The sequence below is a fragment of the Microtus ochrogaster genome, chromosome X, assembly GCF_000317375.1.
Source record: "Microtus ochrogaster isolate Prairie Vole_2 chromosome X, MicOch1.0, whole genome shotgun sequence".
NCBI classification, from domain to species: domain Eukaryota; kingdom Metazoa; phylum Chordata; class Mammalia; order Rodentia; family Cricetidae; genus Microtus; species Microtus ochrogaster.
The window spans coordinates 44,167,707-44,189,556 of NC_022026.1; the positions used below are offsets into that span (position 1 = coordinate 44,167,707).

Consider the following 21,850-nt stretch of genomic DNA (forward strand, 5'->3'; position numbering starts at 1 on the left):
AAGCCCCGTGGTGAAGTGCCAAAGTGCTTCAGTTACTCTATTTCATGGATAAAAAGCAAGTTCCTCACCCAGTTCATGGTAGGACACACATTTCCAAGTGCCACCAGTTACTATTGTTTAACATCTCCCCTTCCTTTATTTATCAATAGCCTCAGTAAATTCGGTTGGAGATAGCAGGTTACCTGATATGCTTTTGTACCAGACTTAGAAACTTTCATTATTTTCAGTCTCTTTAGCCAATATGGGAGAAGAAGAGCAACATTTCATTAGTCGACCCTTCTTGATGATTAATACCTGTAATGGGGAGAAGAAACTGAACGCCAAGTCTCACTTTTCTTTGCATCATTTCTATCACGAAGCATTGTTCAAACCTTAACCAGGGCAGGAAAAGATTGCTACTGCCCCCTGCTGGCTCATTCTCTCCCCTTTTGTATTTTATCTGTGTCTTAAGGATTTTGAGTCACTGAACTGTAGAACGAACTTTCCCAAGTAGGGAGATAGATCTTTTGGGAAAAAGAGACTAAAGTCAAAGCAAAATACCCCAAAGCCCAGAAAGGCATAACGTTATTCTAAATTCAATTGTTGATCCCCGTGAACCTCTCTCTCTCTCTCTTCTTTTTTCTTAAACGAAAGCTTCTCTTTGCCGAGGAAATGCACCCTCCATGTCAGCACAGGACTTCTCTTTTCTGCTGGCTTCCACTGACAAGATGTTGACTTCCTGCACCCAATTATAATTTCAGTACTCCAAATCTTGTTCTCTGCTTTCCTAGTTACTTTTCCGACGCCTAAGCCTCATTCAGGTCTCTTCTGATTCAAACTCCTATCCCGCCTACCTAGAAGCAGACTAGCATTTCTAGGAGCTCAAACCCTTGCCCCTCTCACCTTTCCCCTCTACTCGGACCCTGGTCGTCCTCGCACCCCTTTCAGTAGCCCCCTCAACAACGGATCAGTCACTCTCTGCATTTCAACAGCAGGCGCATCTCCTCTTGAATGCCTCTCTCCGACCCCCGCCCCAAGCTACTGAAAAAGGAAACATGCGCACTTGCACTTCAGAGCTAGGAGCTGTCCGAGTGCTGAAATTTATAGGCTGGGTAAGATCACGTCTCCGTCTCTTTCTGTAGCCCTCATTCCAGCACAGGATCTTAGTAATTTTTCCCTCTTTCCCCCAAACACTCCAACACAGAGAGTCCTTTCTTCTCCCTCATTTACAACTTCTTTTCAAAAGAGAACATTTCCTATAGAAAGGGGCTTTGCTGAATAGAAAAGATATAAAACAAAAGCTACAGCAGCCCGACTTCCAGCATGGCATTGTCACCAGCCCCCTTTGCGTGGTGATGCGATTAAGGTAGCAGCATTTTTTATTATTCAGGAAAATCAGCTAGGGGATTCACCAGTTCTGAGGCTTTGTCTCTTCTGAGCTAACTGATGGTCCCGAACCTCGGTTTGACCTGACCATGTTGCCCAGGACTGGCACTTTTTGTTTTTTCTCAGCAAACTGTACAACCCCAAATCTCTTTTTGATTTTCAAGGAAACTAGATTCCTGCCAGATTTTCATCTGGACAATAAATAGACACTTTGTCCCAGTCTTCTCTCTGGAATCATTTCGGGATATTTTCCACAAGCATCACAGAAGCAGGAATGAACCGGCAGCTAGTGAACATTTTGACAGCCTTGTTTGCATTTCTCTTAGGGACACACCACTTCAGGTAGGTGAAATGATTTTGCATGCTGATATTTTGCACATGAAAACTGTTTGAAAGAGAAAGTATGCAGTGTTCTGTTTGTTTGGTCCCTGCATCATACTATTTTAATGTTGTAGAGGAGAGTTTGGTGTCTTTTGTTCATTTTAAAAAAGCTTAATTATGGTGGGAGGGAGGCAAATGTTCACAAAAGCAAGTTTTATGTTGCATAGCTGCACTTTGCGCATTTCAATGCACATTTTAGAGTAAGTGTGATATTAAGATTAGACTAGTGAGTTGTGTGCTCTTTACATTTCTATATATGGTTGATGTCTTTTGCTTTCAAATTCTTCTGGAAGTCATTTAAAGGGATTTTTGGGTGCAATGTTCTTTTTTCATATGGTGGAAGTGATTGGCTTGATTTCCTAAGAGTATGCTCATTTTATGTAAAATAAATAAGAATCCTGAATCTCAGCCAACTTGGGACTTCTGTTATATTTCACCAACTAGGAGCATACTATGAAATCTATGATTGAGAAAATTTTTCAAGTAGTAAAGATCTTTATACAACTCCATCCTACTGTTCAGTCTATTTGAGAATTGATTGCATACCAAAATTTAATTAAAATGACATCTTTGTATTTATGCCTGTATGAGAAATGGGGTGTGCATAATTAAAACAAGTGAGAAGTCATTATTTGCATGCTTGCATTTTCAAATTATTTGCTAATTGTGAAATCAATTGATACTTTGAAATATCAATTTTATTGCCACTGAATGAAATAGCCAGTTAATGGCATAAAGTAAGACAGCTTAGTCATAAGAAAAATTTATTAAGACAAAAATGTGGGACATTTAATGTTTTACAAGATTTTATGGTATTTTTTCCACAGAACCAAGTGAAATTGAGCACATAGAAATAATGCTATGAGTACTGGGAAACCCCACTATGTTCCTTTCAGATTTACACCTCTTACTGTCATTAAGAAAGAGTGTAGGCTGTGTTTTTATTAAAGTCATCACCATCATCATCACCATCATTACCATCATCATCATTGGCCTCACTCCAACCACCATCATAATAAAATAATACTTGATTAATCAGATGAATCTGCAGATGAGAATGTGAGTATTTCTGGATGACTGTACCAATTTTTAACTCCTACCAAATGTTCATATCATCTTCGCACTTATAATTAATGCCTCTGATTTGCTGGCATGAAATGTGGTGTTATTGTAATGGCAGGATTAATAAATTATTTAAAACACATTCAGACACACATGTATATGTAGACAATATGTGCACACGTTAGTGACATTCAATCAACTACCGATGTATTGTAAGAGAATTCAATTTGCTACAAACCAAATATGCCATTTTATATGCTTTTTATGACTTCTCATATGGATATGAATATCTGAGAAATTTTCAATCACCCTTTACTGGTTTTGATAATGTAAGAGGTAGACTGGTGTAAAAATGATCTCCCATTAATGCTTTATTGGAGGCTCAACAATTTATATATATTCATATATGGTGAGAACTGATAAAATAATGAAACTAACATACTCATTATTGATCTATTTTAAAATGGTGGTGAAATTTCAAGTGGAGGTTGTTTTTTTAGACAACACATTAGAAAAGACTAATGCCTGTTAGCTGCAATAGAATGGTAGCAAGTGAAAAAATATGCATGCAATAATTAATTTTATTATTCAGTCCACATTATTATCATATGTTTCTCATATGGGATATAAAATACATTTAAAGGTGAAATGCAACAATGTTTATAATTATAGAAAATTATTTTACATTATCACATGAATTTCACAGCTTGCCTTTAGTTTTCTGATAATTTCTAAAACAAAAAAAAACCTTTGTATAGCCATAAAATATGGAACCTGAGTCTATATACATTATCTCACCTTCAGCGAAACAGAATTAAAGTTCAGAAACATGGGTGACATTACTCAGGATTTATCCTTTTCATCAGCTGAAGTTAACTTCAGAGAATGTACAGTTCAGAAGTTGATCAAAGATTTCAGATCTTTCTTCTTGTTAGTATATCAAACATTTTTGTGAAAATATGGCTTCAAATGTTCTGAATTAGTTCTCAGAGGTTAAAGGTGTAATTCTTGCTAAAATGTGTTTAGGGAAGGTGTCTGCAAAGACCATGACTCCAGGTCTGGAAAACATCCCTCGCAGACCCTCTCTCCTTCAGATTTCTTGGATAAATTAATGGGAAGGACATCAGGATATGATGCAAGAATCAGGCCAAATTTTAAAGGTAGGTTTCAGTGAAAACTGATTGCTACAGCTTTGTGAAATTTTTCAAGTGTCACAATACTTTGCACCGAGGAACATTTTCAGGCCTTTTATAAAAGAGAATTGCCAAGTATGTCATTTGTTTTACTTTGGCATTTTTTAAAATTATGTCTTGATTTAAGGATCTTAAATTATACTTAGCACTTGGCATGTTCAGAAATTTTCCTTGCTTTTATTCTATTCTACAAGTAACGCTAGTGGCAGAGATTATTGTCACAATTTCTGTTTGGTTTAAGTGGGACTGTGGCTGAAAGCACATTCAAGAACAGATGATAGAGTTTGCATGAACGTCTATGAGGAAACACACCAAGTTCAAAGGTTACACAAAAACACAGAGTTGTTTTAAATATCTATATTAAAGTTTACATTTCAATATAATACATGATATTTTGCATACTATCAGGCCTCTAACTTTTAGAGTCTGTAAGAAGAGGCTTTCATTTAATATAACATATATTTTCAATTCTAAGTTACTTAAATATCCCAATTGCTGATTTGAAATTAATTATCTGAAATTAACAAAAATTATAGGAATCTAATGTATATCTGTCAGAGATGATAGATACTTTATTTGTTCAATTGAGAGAGAACAGAAGATTAATTTTGCTCTTGTTTGTTTAACATTACAAAATATAGTTAATAGTCTGTAGAACTGATAGATTTATCCATTTTCATTTTACTCTGAATCAGGAAAAAAATCTGTATTAAGGAAAAAATTATTGTTAGAACTGAATTGTTCTAGTGTTTTTGTTTTTAATACATATTTTAAATGTCAAATGTCCTTTCTAAAGTATTGAGTGTAACATAATGCACTGTGAATTGTTTATGATATTTTATAAAGGGGGAGACTTTTAATCTAACTATTATGTAGTAATTCATGCATCAGTTTGGTTTTGATCATAAATAATTTAATTACATTACTTTCCTTGAGTTTTGTTTTGTTTTTTTAAATATTTATTTATTATGTATACAATATTCTGTATGTGTGTATGCCCGCACACCAGAAGAGGACACCAGATCTCATTACAGGTGGTTGTGAGCCACCATGTGGTTGCCGGGTATTGAACTCAGGACCTTTGGAAGAGCAGGCAATGCTCTTAACCACTGAGCCATCTCTCCTATCATTTGCAAGCATGTGCATGAAAACTAAGTTCCAAACTTACTTCTTCCTTAAATGTAGTGCCTCTGAATATACCCAGGTTTGAGCATATTCTGTAAATTGTATATCATAATTCTGGCAAAACAAATATCGTTTTAATTGAAAATGTTGATAAAAAGACAGCTAAGTTTAGTCTTTCTAAAGAAAACTTTTTAAGTTCATTAAATTATCTACAATTTGCTGGCCACTCTTCGGGAATTCAATATTTAAAACAAAGGTATATGAGTAACAAGCCAAGAGTCAGTTTTCAATAGGATTGGTCACTCACATATTTAGAGTCTAAATTTATATGGGAAGTCCTTCTGTATATGTGTTGCTTTTATTGGTTAGTGAATAATGAAACTGATTTGAGCCTGTAGCAGGGCAGAACAGAGCTAGGTGGGGAAAAATAAACTATATGCTGAGAGAAAGAAGGTGGAGTCAAAGAGATGCCATGTAGCCACTGCCAGATGAGATAGAACCTTGCCTGTAAGCCACAGCCACATGGTGGAACATAGATTAATTAAAAGGGGTTAAATTAAGATGTAAGAACTAGCCAATAAGAAGCTAGAGCTAATAGGCCAAGCAGTGATTTAATGAATACAGTTTCTGTGTGGTTATTTCAAGTCTGGGCAGTCAGAAACAAACAAGTGGGCTTCTTACTACACTAAACCATATGCAGAATACTGAGCACTGGGAGATACTTTGGAAAACTGAGAGATGAAATGTGTATACACAAAAAAAAATTCATTGGGAAAAGAAGATACTACAAGAATAATTATAATATTTGAAATAAATTAAGCATCATTGGGTAGTATGGATAAAATACCAGAGGGTCCCTTAAAGTGGAGAGATAATTTCCTACTAAACTGTTCATAAAAGCCTCATTTCATCCAGAAAAGGAAACTTGTTATCTTTGCCTGATAACAGTAATTTCTTATCACTGTCAAATAGTAGTAAAGCAAGCATTCATGTGACCCCTTACTATTTTAATATTCACATAGAATAAACTATCATTTTCATGAGTTTTTTCCTCTTCTGTTTCTGCTGTGGATGTCACTTTTTATAAATGACATTTATGATTCTAAAAGATAAATGAATGAGGAGGTTGAGATTATCTGTATAAAATCACCCCTTTGTGATTTGGCAAATATGTAAAGGAAAAATATAGTATTTGAAAAAAAATTATACAAAATAAATGATGAGAATATCACTTTTGAATCTAAAGCAAATGAATGTCACTTAGCTTTTTATTCTCCCTTTAATTCTCCACGACAGTAAACACTGTTATTCCTTCACAACCTTATTTACAAAGACCATTTATATCAGACAAGGCCAAATACTTGGCATCTCCCAAGGTGCTCTAGAGAGCTTGGTCTTTCAATGTGAATGATTATCTAATATTTCAAAATAAAACAACTTCCTATCCTTGGCACTCTAATGGAACAGCATATGTCTAATAAGATGAGTATGCATACTTATGGATTGTTAATCTACCTTAAACAGCACTTATGAGGGCAGAATGGTATCTTGTTTCACATAGGCATACATGGCCTTTTGACAATGTAAGGCAAAGAACTCTTCCTTTTTAGTCGAATAAGGAAATAAGGAATGGAAGAAGGAAATGCAGATTAAATTGTGCAAAGTAATGCTTCTAATTAACTTAGTAGATCTTGAGTGTAGAACTTAGGATATCAGTAGACACAGTGACAAATAAAACAGATCTTAGCTTAGCAGATAAAAAGAAATTAAAATCAAGATATAGTGGGGAACTTGGAGTATCAAGAACCTAAGAAGAAAATCACAGTACTTATATTTGCTTGGTAATGTATGAGTGAAAAATTTTATATAATATGTAGAAATGAGGATCAATTAAGACAAAAAAATGCATCTAGAATAGTGAGTCTCCTTGTAAAGAAAATTGGTTATGATAATAATAAACATTATGATGAAGATGACATTGACAACAATAGTGATTAGGAAGTAGAAAGACATTTTTTTAACAAAAAAGAACAAATGCCAAAGTCAAATATGGGCTACTACAGCATGGAGAATGGCTACTCTATGAGGCTTAGGAAATCTTAGGAGATTTCTCTGCCTTACTTGCTGCTCTGCATTGGAAAGAGAAAAACCAAATGCAAATGTAATTTTTCCCTACTGGTAAGTTTTTTTCCCCCAGTGTACTTTCAAGTCAGTAAAATATTGCATGTCCATTCCATGTCCCCAATGGACTCTGAAAGATGTCATAATTCACAGACATATACAAAAGAAGATAGATGTAAGCTAGGAAATGAAACCATAAATGATTCAGTCTTGGGTCCTGTAATTGAGAGACATTCTTAGAAACTACAGGAAAAAAAATAACTTTTCTGATGTGCTGAAGCACAAGTGTATAAACAAAACCATGAGTCAGAGTTGCCAATTGAATTATATCTGTAAGATCCATAGAAATGTGAATCAGATCCTGTCAAAACTAAATTTTTTAAATTTCCCTGTATTGATGAAAACACAAGTATGCCCATTCACAATTACCTTGTCCTAAGACCATGACAAATGTTGATTCTATACCAATAGAGATTCTTCTTTCCTCCACTTGGGTAATCTGCCTCATTTTAGTTGATTTATCATGGTGTTGTTCCATCACCCTATTACATTTGCCTTTGTCACTCTTATTGTACCTTGAAAATGTCACGTTAAACATTAAGCTTTTAATGAAACACTCAAACATGGATAAAATGCATTAGTTCAGTTTCACTGTTTTTGAAGTAATTTAATACAATTTTCTTTGAAATTAAATTAACTTCAAGTTAAATGCTGGATCTTAAGCCAGTGGGAACAAACACATTTCTCTGTAATATTAGGGGGGAATGTTCATTCCTCATCCTTGTGCTTGTCATGCAAACTGATATTTCTCATGTCTGGAGATCTATGTTTAAAAGTGTGATGTGTGACATTAACACCTACATTTGCATTCAACATAGCTTTCCGCAATTTCCAATGAGTTAGTAGCTAAAGAAATACTTCATATATAGTTAGAGCTAGACTGATCCTCTTCCATGAAGCCAAAGGTTTTCAAGCTTTGTCCTTTGGAGACTCTGTAACTCAATGCAATTGAAGTTCAAATATGAATTTCAATACTATCCACCTGGGACAGTTGGAAATGATCTCTCTCTCAGTTAGGGGTAAGGTAGCCAAGCATGACTATGTCTTCGATCCCATGGACATTGGACATTACTGTGAATTCTAAAAAAGAGGGACATGATGCTTCTAAGTATAAGGCATGAGTCTGCAGAAAGTATCAAAAGCCCTCAAGCACCCTAAGAAGTACTACAATCTTGGTTATTCTGAGATCTGTGTTTAGTAGGAACTACATAAAACATTGACTCAGTTACCTTGGTGCAATTATTTTCTTCACAGAATATTCCTATTCTGCTTTAATTAGAGATTTCCCAGAATTAAGCAACAGGCTTGTGGAAAATCCTTTGTAACTCTTTTAGATGGTAAAAAAAAAAGGCCCAATGGAATAATATCAATATTGAAATATATTAGATTATGTAGTAAGAGGCAATTGGGACGCTTCTTGCCGCCCAGCTAGCTTAACCCCCGAAATAACCACACAGAAATTGTTTTAATTAAAACACTGCCTGGCCCATTATCTCTAGCCTGTTATTGTCTAACTCTCACATATTAGTTTAACCCATCTCCATTTACGTGTACCGCCACTTGACTGTGGCTTACTGGCATGAGTCTAGCCAGAGTCCATCTCAGGCAGTAGAACCATGGCGTCTGCCTGTCTCTGCTTTCTTCCTCCCAGATTTGACCAATTGTCACTTTAGGTTCTGTAACATGAATAATACTCAAATATCCTATCTAGAATTCTATGACTAATGTCCTTCTTAAATTAGCTTTCTACTATCATGGCTCATATTACAGTACTGTTGATTTTGTTTTTATATTAATTTTTCATCACATATGAAAACACATGATAGAACTAACAGTAAGGCTTATCAGTTACTTTCTCTAAAAATTATTTGAGAATATTGTTTCTAATCTGGAATTAGGAAGGAAAATGTAGATCCTGGATATTGGAGTTTCTTGTAATTCAATTTTCTTTGATGTTTTAATACATGTATAAAAATCATTCTAATTACTCTCATCTCCCACCCTGTCAACCACTCACTCCCACCTACAATTCACTTTCCACATTTATGACATTTTTTCATTTTGTTTTGCTACCCACTGAATAAGTTTATAAGATCAAGAAAATTGGTCAATGGTGGTGCATTCCTTTAATTCCAGCACTTGAGAGGCAAGGGCAAGTGGATCTCTGAAGTAGGAGGCTACTAGTTTGTTCTCGGCTGCTCAGCCCTGAAATAATCACTCAGAAACCGTATTATTTGCAATACTGTTTGGCCAATAGCTTCGATGTATTTCTGAATAAGTCTTATATATTAATTTAACCCATCTCTATTAATCTGTGTATCACCATGAAGTCATGGCCTACCGGCAAAACTTCAGCATGTCTGTCCCTGGCAGCAACTCCATGGCTTCTTCTTGACTCCACCTTCTTTCTCCCAGAATTCAGTTTAGTTTTCCCTGCCTAGCTCTGTTCTTCCATGCTCAGCTATAGGTTCAAAGCAGTTTCTTTTTTAACCAATGGTATTCACAGCATACAGAGGGGAATCCCACATCAGATCTCTGTGAGTTCAAGGCCAACCTGCTCTACACAGCAAGGTCCAGGACAGCCTTGGTTACATAGAGAAACCTTGACTCAAAGAACCAAAAAGAAAAAAAGGATAATTGGAGGCAAACATTTGGGTAACCAAAGGAAATATGTATGTAGCTGTTTTGTTCAAGAATGATGTTAATGAAGATTTGAACATATAGAGTCCACTGATTGTGTCAAAATTTACTAATTTTTTGTGTGATGTATGAATATTAAAGCATATCTATATATACACCAGCTTCTAACACTTTCCTTAGGCCCACTGATAGTTGTCAGTGATTTCAGTTGTCATCAAAAAAGAAAGTGCCCAGAACATTGTAATGATTTCTGACAAAGCACATGCCAAAAGTTTTAGCAATATACAAGTTAGCATTGTAGACAGGGTGGTGGACTTGGTTCTCAAATATTAGCATTTATGTTGTGGTTTAGTCACTTTTAAGAAAAGGTCTCTTTATAATTATTAATATATTGTATATTCTTATATCTTTAATTGCCTCATTTGGGTTATTCTGAGAGTCAAATGAGTAAAATAGGGTCATGATTTTAATTGTGCAAATACGTAGTTCTGATTACTGCCATAAGATCTGCATGAGATTGATCCTTTCAACTTTCCATCATGGAGTTAGTAAGAGCCTCAGAAGCTATGGTAGAAGGAAATAACAGACTTCTAAAAGTTACCCTTTGATCTCCACAGATGCATTGTGCCACGCACATGCTCAGAAACTTGAGCCATATTGATTGGCACATAAGTGGGTGGATGTGCACACATGTACACACACACACACACACACACACACACACCAATAATGAAAAAAATTCAGTCATGGAGGGAGGAGGGGTTTTTGAGGCCATGGGGCCTTGCCTCTGCCTGACGATCTACTGGTAGTTAATAGTTGGTGGAATAGGAAGAAACATTTTCTTCAGTGGTATAGCCACTGTTAATATGCTCCTATGACTGACCTCTCACCCATGCAATATTAATGAAACTTATTAGTCAGCAATGACAATTAGACATGAAATTAGAAGGCAGATTGGTTATAAAAAGAAAGGTATCATCAGGCATGACAATGTAAAAAGTGGTGCACATTATCAAGATACAATATTTATATGCATGGAAATGTCCTGATAAGATATGTTATTTTGGCCGGGCGGTGGTGGCGCACGCCTTTAATCCCAGCACTCGGGAGGCAGAGGCAGGCGGATCTCTGTGAGTTCGAGACCAGCCTGGTCTACAAAGCTAGTTCTAGGACAGGCTCCAAAGCCACAGAGAAACCCTGTCTCGAAAAAAACCAAAAAAAAAAAAAAGAGATATGTTATTTTGTATACCTAATATATTATAATAAAATACTAATAAATCACAAGTTGAATTTGTATAAAAAACTATTATCTACAATGTGAGTTATTAGTACAATTCTTGTATTCTTTAACCCAACACTTTCTGTGACTGTCAGAACTTGTCCTTCATGACTATATCCTCATGGATGTTGGAGGTTTTTTTTAATTAAAAAGAACCAGTTAGAATCATTTCAGCACATTAGATTCTACTGATATTGATTGCAAAGTAGATTCCATGTATCACACCTAGTTTTCCTTTCATTAGTTCAGTGGGAACAGTTTTAATGTGAAAGGGTTATTTGAAATGCCCAACTATGAAGCCAAGAGGGAGCCATTTTATGAAGGCATTATCTTTATCCTTTCAAATACCATCCATAATTATTATGTTGGATTTGTGTAAAAAAATAAACCAAATAAAACTGCAGTTATTGAAAAGGAGACCCCGCATTTAACTGAAGCTACTATGGCTTTTGTTCTGATGTATCCTCTTGCCCAGTTACTGTCGTTGCAAGGTTCATTACATAAGCATGTGTAATTGATTTCCAATTTTGCAATAAGTGTTTTAAAGTGGGTGTTTGATCTCTATAGCATAGGAGTTTAAGAGCAGAAGAAATAGACCCATCATGTAGTCTTTGAAAAAGCATTGTATAAATCCTTAGATGATAAGTAATCCATATTTTTTAATTAATTAATTTATTTATTTATTAAAGATTTCTGTCTCTTCCCCGCCACCGTCTCCCATTTCTTTCCCCCTCCCCCAATCAAGTCCCCCTCCCTCGTCAGCCTGAAGAGCAATCAGGGTTCCCTGCCCTGTGGGAAGTCCAAGTGAAAAAGACTAAACATCTTATGCTACGTTTAAGAGAGATTTCTGTTCCTTTTTATTCTGAAGGACAAGTTAATCTATATTGCTAATAAATCTAGTTTAATTTTAAGAAATGAAAATTAAAAGATAATGACATAAATATCAAGGTGTCTTAGTAAATCATTGTTCATTAGTCATTGTACAGTATAACAATTCTAGTTGAAGTGGTTAGGTTTAAAGTAAGGAAAGAATAGTTATCAGTTTATTCTTAATGATGTTACAATATATAAAATATATATGGGACACTACTTATATATATGGCCCTGATAAATAATACTTCAGAATGCATAAATAAACACAAAGAAGTGTTATATTTATGTGTCCAACTCAAGTGTACTTTATATGTGTGAGTGATAAAACTAAAACATGGAGAGACAGAATGGACAAGTGATGTGGGAGATTGAAAGTAGAAAGTGTTCTTATTGGTAATAGAATAGTTCCCTTTCTGTTAAATTTGGTAGGCTTGCTAATATCAGTGTGGCGGCTCTGCAGCAATTCCATGATGAGATGTACTGTGAACTCATATTTGGATACAAGATGTGATGCCAGATCTACTCAGGGGAGTATTTTTAAGATATAGTCTTCTGTTCGTGCTCCTTAGCTCTACATACATCTGATAGAACACTAAAGGAAGAGGATGGTTGGGTGCAGGATTCAAAGAGTTTAGAGCAAGCAGTGTGGATTTCCAGGAAATAGTGAAAGCTGGAAAGTGTTACTTATTTACAATTCTGTTTGATCCAGAGATGTTTATTGTTGCAGTTCTGCTGCTCTAGGAGACCTCAGTCACTTTAGCACCAAAAGTTTCCTCCATTTTCAAAACCCAAGTGTATGTGGAATTTAATATAATCTCTGATCTTCTAATTTGTTCCTATTTAAATATCTCAGTGTTGATTCCTAGGAAGTACTCAATGTCCAACAAGGGAGTCAAGATTTCTTTTTATCAGATATTCTCTTAGAACGCATATTTTTGTCTTCATTTCCCACAAAGGTATTGAGAAATAGGAACTGATTTGTATAGCTTAGAACCTCAAAGTCTCTGTAAAGTATCTCAACTTGTTGGTAAAGCCACTCAAGCTAGATGATATAATCCAGTGTAACTTAAAGGTGACCACATGATACTCACAATGGGTTTCTTGTATTCAACCTTTTTCTTTAATTGACTAATTTTACTACAGGGGCTTAGTAGGAAATATTACTAGATGGATGGATTGCAATGGGTTTTTGATCCTACTGCACGTACTGGCTTTGTGGGAGCCTAGGCAGTTTGGATGCTCACCTTACTAGACCTGGAAGGAAGGGGGTGGTCCTTGGACTTCCCACAGGGCAGGGAACCCTGATTGTTCTTTGGGATGACGAGGGAGGGGGACTTGATTGGGGGAGGGGGAGGGAAATGGGAGGCAGTGGAGGGGAAGAAGGCAGAAATCTTTAATAAATAAATAAAAAAGAATTTAATAGTAAAACAAATTAGCAACAAAACAAATGTTTGTAACACAAAGCAATGATCAAGGAAATGGGTATGTTTTTTCCTGATTTGAACATTGCAAAATATATCCACCTACTGAATTGCCACATGAAATTTCACAAATGTGTGCAATTCTAGTGTGTAAATTCAAGTTTGAACTGCATATCCTGTATTCCACACTTCTTAAGATTTGCCTCTGCTGAATCTCTGGATGGAGGTACCTGAAATATTCAACAAATCTTCCAGTCTTTAAAGTTTAACAAGTATAGGGCTACAATATTCAAAGGTGCTTTCTTTGTAGCATTTCTCTTAAGACATTGTGTGCCCATAATGTCTTTACCAAACCAATGATTGAAACACCGTGGAAGGAAAAACAAATCTGAGTCTCTTGTGCTATTCTTTTACCAGCAGCTCTGACAGCTGTGGCCTGAAACATGCCCTTTGATTCACAGTCATCATCTGTAAATAACAGACCTAGTGGTCCAACATTTGTGATAGTCTAAATTAATAGATTTCAGTGTGTCCTTTTGTAAAGTATTGATTCACCCACAGGAGATCTTAGGTACATCCAATCTGCCTAGAGAATTGGTCTCTTCTCTGGGAAATAATTAATTCTGAGCAGAAATTTTGCAGTAGTCAATATTTTATTTATTTCAACTTTCTTTCTTTTTTTAATTTATTTATTTATTGAGGATTTCTGCCTCCTCCCCGCCACCGCCTCCCATTTCCCTCCCCCTCCCCCGATCAAGTCCCTCTCCCTCATCAGCTTGAAGAGCCATCAGGGTTCAATATTGGTAAGATGGTTGTTTTTTTTTTCCCCATCAAAACCTGGAAATGTACAGTTGGAATTACTGAACAAATCAGCCAATAACAATTCTTACCTTGGTTTTGGCTTAGGAGTAATAACTTCATATGCAAGGTTGTTTTTGGAAAAGTAACTAGTCAATTTACACTTATAGTTTTTGATTTTTGAGAATTTCATACCCCAACTGTCCTCATTTCCATCCAACACTCCCCCTTCCAACTTTATGTCATACTTTTATAACTGAGTCCAGTTCGTGCTGTTTGCGTGTGCATGGGTGTGTAGGGCCAGCCACTGGAACATAGGTAATCTATTAGTGGCTACATCATCAAAAAGAATAATTCTCCCTACTTCAACACCTCTCTGTTGCCAAAAGCTTCTCAGTTATGGGTAAGATCTGGAGAACACACTCCTTCTACTCTGGCATTTGGCCGGTTTTTCTCCTGTGTAGCTAACCCCAATTGAAGAGCTCTCATGATGCCATTAGTTGTGTCCTGGGCAGAAGGCAGCATTTCAGAGTGCTTTCTTCCATTTTGCATTCTTTTTGCCTCATCTGTTGAAATGTTCCTTGAGCCTTGGTAATTGTGGGTCAGAAATCAGGAAGTGAAATGGTGGACTAACCCAAAGGAAAGGGATCTAAAAATCCATATGGGATTCTATTATCTTAGGGCTTCTTTCTTTTCTTTAAACAATCATATTTTACATACCAATTCCAGTTCCCTCTCCCTTTCCTCCCTCCACCCCCCCACCCTCCACCCCATCCACTTCTCAAAGAGGGTGAAGTCTTCCATGGGGAGTCAACAAAGTCTGTCACATCACTTGAGGCAGGACCAAGGCTCTCCCCATGTATCTAGGCTGAGCAAGGAATTCCTCCATAGGGAATGGGCTCCATCTACCAAGATATCCCTTTCCTTGTTCTCCCTCTGTGTCCTTCTACCAACTGGACCTTCCTGATCCCTCCTGTTCTCCTGCCCCCTCCTCTTCTCCTCTTTTCACTCCCATTACCCTCCCCCATCCTTCCAGCTTAGTCAGGAGATCTTGTCTTAGGTCTTCCATTGCTGTGATAAACACCATGACCAAAATCAATTTGAGAATGAAAGGGTTTATTTTCAGCTTACTGCTTGTGGTCCATCATCCAGGCAAGTCAGAGCAGGCGCTCATGACAGGAACCCGGAGAGAGGGACTGGTTTGTAGAGGTTGCTGAGTGGAGTAGTGTTACTTACTAGCTTGCTCATGGCTTGCTCAGCCTGCTTTCTTCTCTGGTCCCAGGTCTACCTGCCCAGGGGTGGCACCACTTACAATAGGTTGGGTCCTCTCATGTAAGCCACTAATTAAGAAACTGTGAATATAAATAAAATATATTCTAAGTTGGTTTGCTTACAAAGAATCATGGTTTGAGCTGGGGAGATAACTTAGTCAATAAAGTGCTTGCTGTATAAGCATGAGGATCTGAGCTCAATCTCAGAAGTCATGTGACAAAAGACATGGTGGTGTATGCTTGGAATCCCAGCACTACAGAGGAGGAGACATATGGGTCCCCTTATGTGCTGCCAGACAACCCAGCAGAGGTTGAAAGACCAGACCAAAAAGAAACCATGTGTCACAAAAGGGTTGACAGTACATGTGGAATGACGCAAAAGTTGACCTCTGACTTCTACACACATGCGTGTACACGTGAAGACACACCCACACATGTATGTACACTCATATGAACACTTATCTCCCCTCCACAAAGACTATGCATATATAACATATTTCATATTCATATATATATAATTCATAAAATTATAAAAAATGTTTTCAATAGGATGGATATGAAAGGAGAAATGCCTTCAAAATGTCACTAAATGTCTTCAGAAAGGGATGTCTTTCACACACACGTGCATATACATATATGTGTATATCTATATCTATAAATAGATATATATATATATACCATACTTTAAAAATATACCATATATTAAGAAGATTTATGTATTTTCAAATAGAATATACTTTTACTTTTTGATTATTGGCTTCTCATGCCTTTTCTGAAACTTTCTGTTAAATAAGGAAGCATGAATTTTTTTTTCTTTTTTCCTCACCCTCTTCCAAATATATAGGGAGTGGGAAGAAAGTGCAGCTACCTAGATTTAATCCGTGGCTTCTGATCTGTGCTATTTATTTCACATAGTAGATAAAGACGCATTGGTGATAAAGCCTCTGCACATTTTGAAGGAAACTAACCCTCTTTTAAAGCATTGCCTAAGATGTCCACAATGATACCATTAACATTGCTACTTTCATGCTGTACAATTACCAGATAATGACATCGAGGTTTTTTGGTGATTGAGGGTTGGAAGTGAATGAGTATTTACCATAAGCAATTGATTTGGCTTGTACACCATTTGGTTGCGCTGTCTTCAGCTTTTGTTTTGTGCAGCCTGAGTACCTGACTCAGATTTTTGGAATCACTTCCCTCCAATTTTACATCTGCATCTCCATTTCCAAGGGGAATATCAGATACTGGACGAGATGGAGGTAGTTTGGCTAAATCCATACTTATAGTTGTCATGGAATATGAGCAAGAGGTAACATTTTTGTTCAGAATTGTGATATATTTTTCTTTCCAACTGAAGTAAGTAAGCAAAGTCTTCTCAAAGTATAACAGTTTTAGAGATTCCTCTGAAAGGAAATGCTGGGCATGCCCAGGGCTGTGTCTAGTGACCGCGCAACCCTACAACCACAGTTTTCTTCGTTTTAGGAGGCATTTTAGTAATTAAGTGTTGCTCTAAAAGTTAAAGTCACAGCTTACTATTACCAAGGTTGCTATGATATGCAGTATTTTCCCCTCAGAAATATCCCTATTCTTTTCCTTGAAACCAATAGCCACTCTGTGATTGGTCCCACAGACATATTGGACCAGATTCTTGGCAAACTAATCCCACTCTATTAGCAGACATATTCTCTATAGCTTTTGAAGAAAATAAGAATTCTTTACAGTCTGGGATACCTAATTCTTTTCTTTCTCCCAGCATCTATATTTCCAAGATTCAGGTTTATTTCTCATGCACATCTGCCCCATTTATTCACAATTCCATTCATTTTTCTCAATAAATATTACCATTTAAAATGCAGCAAGTGAGCTCCTGTTCCATACTTCTCCTGAATGACAACTGAATTTATAACTTATACAGGGCTTCCAGAAAACTGTATGAATATGACACTTGGGTAAAATACCCTGGAGCCTATTAAATACAAATTTCCTAAACAGGAAACTTATATTTGCCCAACAGAAAAAAAATCCTAAACTTCTGTTAACTGTATTTTGTAAATATCACAAATACACATATAATTTGTTTCTTGTGTCCTTTTGAAATTGGGCTTACAAAGGCCTTCCAGGCAGAGAGTATTATACACCACCCCCATTCTTACATTGGATTAACTGAAGAGATACCAATGTATAGTTAAAAGCACTGCAGCTTGGGCTAAGAAATCTTTGTGGGGTTTTATGGAAGTAGATAGTTATGTTGAGGCTCCCACTGATTGAATTGTTTCTTCACTGTGAGGCTTTCCTTCGTTTCCCAAAAGTTCAAACACATAGTAATTATTTAGGATTTTGAAGCCCTGTGCTAACAATATGTGCCAAAATAAACAGTGCATACATAAAATCTCAAGTGAGTAGGTATGCTGTCACTGTCCAACTTTTCATATAAATGCCAGAGTAAATTATCTGCTTCAGTGATAAGGCAAAGGACTTGAGGGGATTAGCTAAAAGTGTCCATCAGTGACGTTATGCAATATGCCATATAAATTGCAGAATGACACCTTTGTAAAGAATTATTGACTCCTGAGGGGGGATGAGGCAGGTGCAAGATGACATAGAATTATAGAATGGATAATAAATAGCTCCTACAGGAAAGCTAAGACCAGAAATAGCTCTTGCACTCTTTTTAGAAAATCCATAGTGCAGCTGCTCCGGAGGGCCTGATTGGCTGTATCTTTATCTGAATGCACACAGAAAGGAAACAGAACTGTCAGCCGGGGGTGTGTAGAGTTTTGAAATCTTAGTCTCCTTCATGTTCTTAGACCTCTCGTGACTCTTGACATTCTTCTAGGACTTCTACCCACTTCCACACCAATTCCATACACCTGCACATTGGTTTATAATGGTCTTCATGGTTAGGTTTGTGATTTTTTTATCTGCCCGAGGCTGGTTTTCCCTAGAGTAAAGATTGTGTGCAAATGATTTACTACGAATTAACAACCAAGAACAATGGATATGAGAGTGAATAAAACTGAACAAGAATGAAAACTAGGAAACTACATTATCTCAGATAAGGTCCAATAGACCATAGCCTCTGCTAGACCCTTTACAAGAAATCAATAGCCTTTGTTAGACCCTTTAAGAGAAATCTAGAATGGGAGATATACTCCATAGCTGTCCTGGTTGGAAACAAATCCAAACATTCTTATTTCATTCTATCTCAGTTATTGATTAAAGGCTATTCTCAAGTTACACATAAATGCATACATGGAATATTTCACATAATTCGTTTCTTCCCATGGGATCCTAATAAGTTCTAGAATCCCCAATCTCTCCTTGCCCCCAGCACATTTACGCTCTCTCTCTCTCTCTCTCTCTCTCTCTCTCTCTCTCTCTCTCTCTCTCTCTCTCTCTTTCAATTATAAACTAACTCTAGAATAGTAGGAAGTGTAGAATTGTATGTATTTCATTCTCCATGCTACCTCCAGCACAGGCAGTCAGTGAGCATTCAATAGGCATTTTCTAAATAAATAAATAGGTAGATAATACTAATATTTAATCCCAAATTCTGGACTGATCAAACTTGGATATGAGCAACTCAACTAAAATATTCAATACACCAATGTTTGTTTCATTTAAAATTCATGAAGTCTACTCCTATGTATTATCTAGCTCTTTAATGCATTTTCTTGGCTAAAAATCAGCCAGAATTTTGTTGAATTCTTGTTTAGAAGAAGGAAGAAGTTATTTTTATGACACATAAGCTGACACTATCTTCCCAGATGTTTAAAGCTTAGGATGGAGAGGGATGTGTGTCATTAAAAACGATGACAGGGCCACTTAGTCTCTATCTACAGTACTTTATTGAATGTATTTTTAAAGCAGCTGTTCACCTTTCTATTAGAGATTTAATCTAATTTGTCTTTGTAAGCCCAGGTTTCTGTGTCTTTTGAAGAACTAAAGAAATGGTTAAGCTGACTAAGTGTATTCTTGAATCTGTGGACAACTATTAAATATATGCCACATATTTTGGCATTATAGCCTGAACCCTTACTATCTCCACTGTTTTAAGATATAGCACATTTGGGGGCAAACAGGTTTTATTTCCCATATACGTTGCTTAAGAAGCATTTACTGCATGGATATGGTCTCTTACTTAACCAAGCATAATTTACTCAGTCTGGCAACTTCTTTCCTAAGCATCCCAAGTATTTAGCAAATAAATACAATGGTACCTGAATAATTGGTACTTAACGTTTTATATGTCTGTATTATCAGGAAATTCTGCTGAAGTGAGTCTCCCTGTTGGTAACTGTCCTTACCTCCTTCCTGTCAGTGAGCTTATAAGGCTGAACACAGAAAGAGGTGATTTAAATTAACAGCACAAGAGAAAGGACAACGGCTGGAATGGGAGTGTCAAAGAAACAGGACGACCCAGTCTTATAGAGTAGATAGAATCCTTCTTATACTGGAGGGAAAAGAGTTCTTTACTCTGATAATGGTTGAGAGTCGGGGAGAGAGTATTCAGTGGAAGTTCATGTCCAATGGCTTCTCTATCTTTGGTGAAGCTGCACTCTGCCATTTGACACAGAGACAAAGCTTAATAGCTTAAATGTCTTCTTGGTGCAGCCATTGTCATCAGCAAAGAGCATGAGACTGTTAACGTGTTTATACTTGTCTGCCTTTTTTCAGGGTGTGCTTATAAGTTTAGAAACACCATAACTTGTGTTTGTACTAAAGTTACTCTCAGGTTGTCTTACTGATCAGGAAGGTAATTTGTGTATTTTATGTGCTAAATATGATGACCAAGAAGATGAAGCCTAAAGTATTGTGCACTATTCTCAAGTAAAAGCGGAAGGGGTATGAAGGGACTCAGTATCAAAGCTCTTAACTGGATTCTTTGCCCTTCATCATTGCACTCATCCATATATTTTACATCATTTTCATGGAAGAGTCTGAAATATTTAATAGGAACATCTTCAGCTTATAACTATTGAATTTTCCTATGCATTAAACTCCGACTGTATTGCATATTGATTCATTTTGTTCTCCCAACAACAGTAGTAAAATACATACATGTGACAATTATTTATACAGATCAGGAAAGAGAATGCACATTATATTGTATTATTTTACAACTGCTGTGACAGCATGCCTAACAAAAACATCTTAAGGAAGAAACCATTTAATTTGGCTCATGGGTTGGTGGAGGCAATATGACAATTATGGCAGCTCTGAGGTTTTAATGAGAATTACCTTGGGTGTAAAAAGTACATATCATTCTATTGCCTCTCTGTTGTGGTTGTTGTGTCAACATATAAGCTCTCATCTCCTGCCTCAGCATCATTCCTGCCTGCCTGCTGTCATGCCCTGTGCCCTGATGCTCATAGACTTACCCTCTGAAACTGTAAACTTCCCCCACTAAACTCTTTCTTCTATAACTTGTTGTGGCCATGGGGTCTCCTCACAGCCATAAATAAGACAGCGGGCAAGGCAGAGAAGCTGGAGAAGGGTGACTGGTTTCCTTCCTTCTTTGGTCAAGGAGCAGAGAGAGATGAATATTGGCGTGCAAATTGTTTTCTAAATGTTTATTTAGTTCAGGACCCCATCTCATGCCATGGTGTTGCCCATGTTTAGGATTGGTTCTCCCACACCATTTAACCTGATCCAGACAATCATTTACAAGCATACAAATAGTTTTAGATCCTAGGAACGTGATCCAGTCCTAGTATGTTGGCAATAGAAATTAACCACCAGACTCCCTGAGCAAATAGGAGTACAGAAATAGCTTTTGATCCCAGGCCATCTGTTTTCCTTATTACCATTAGTGGCTGTGGGGCCTTGTACATTGACTCCATGAGTGAGTCTTGTATCGGTTACTTAATTACAGAGCCATGTTAAGGGCTTGTGAGTCTACAAGCCTGTAGAAGACTTTGGAGTGTTTTGCCTCAGGATCTGTTTATTATTCAACATTACATCCTGAGATTTGAGCATATTATTAATCCTTTGTAAATATTTGATGAATAATTAAGTGAACAAGCAAAGCTGATTTATCTCCAAATACCCAACAGCTTTCTTCTTGGGAAGTATCGGAACTAGTTTGTATGTTGGGAGGTGGTGATGGCAGGGAACAGCACATGGTTGAGGAAAGGGCTAGGAACACACAGATGCTGCTACCTTCATGGATTATATATAAATTCTATATACAAGTACATTTTACTTTTTACATGTATACAGTAAAGATTCTGAGAATGCCATTTTTAATCATTTATT

At 36.7% G+C, this 21,850-nt stretch overlaps 1 protein-coding gene across 3 annotated transcripts in view; it reads left to right on the forward strand.

Annotated features, from left to right (window-relative positions):
• The first annotated feature begins 869 nt into the window (after positions 1 to 869).
• Positions 870 to 21,850, forward strand: part of Glra2 (glycine receptor alpha 2) — a 201,268-nt gene continuing 180,287 nt past the window's right edge. The window contains exons 1-3 of one of the 3 annotated variants that reach the window (XM_005358746.3): positions 870 to 1,091; positions 1,530 to 1,707; positions 3,835 to 3,968. In XM_005358746.3, coding sequence (XP_005358803.1) covers positions 1,640 to 1,707; positions 3,835 to 3,968 — 202 coding nt within the window. In that variant the 5' untranslated portion in view covers positions 870 to 1,091; positions 1,530 to 1,639. The other 2 variants (XM_026784926.1, XM_005358747.3) reach the window with 2 other exon arrangements.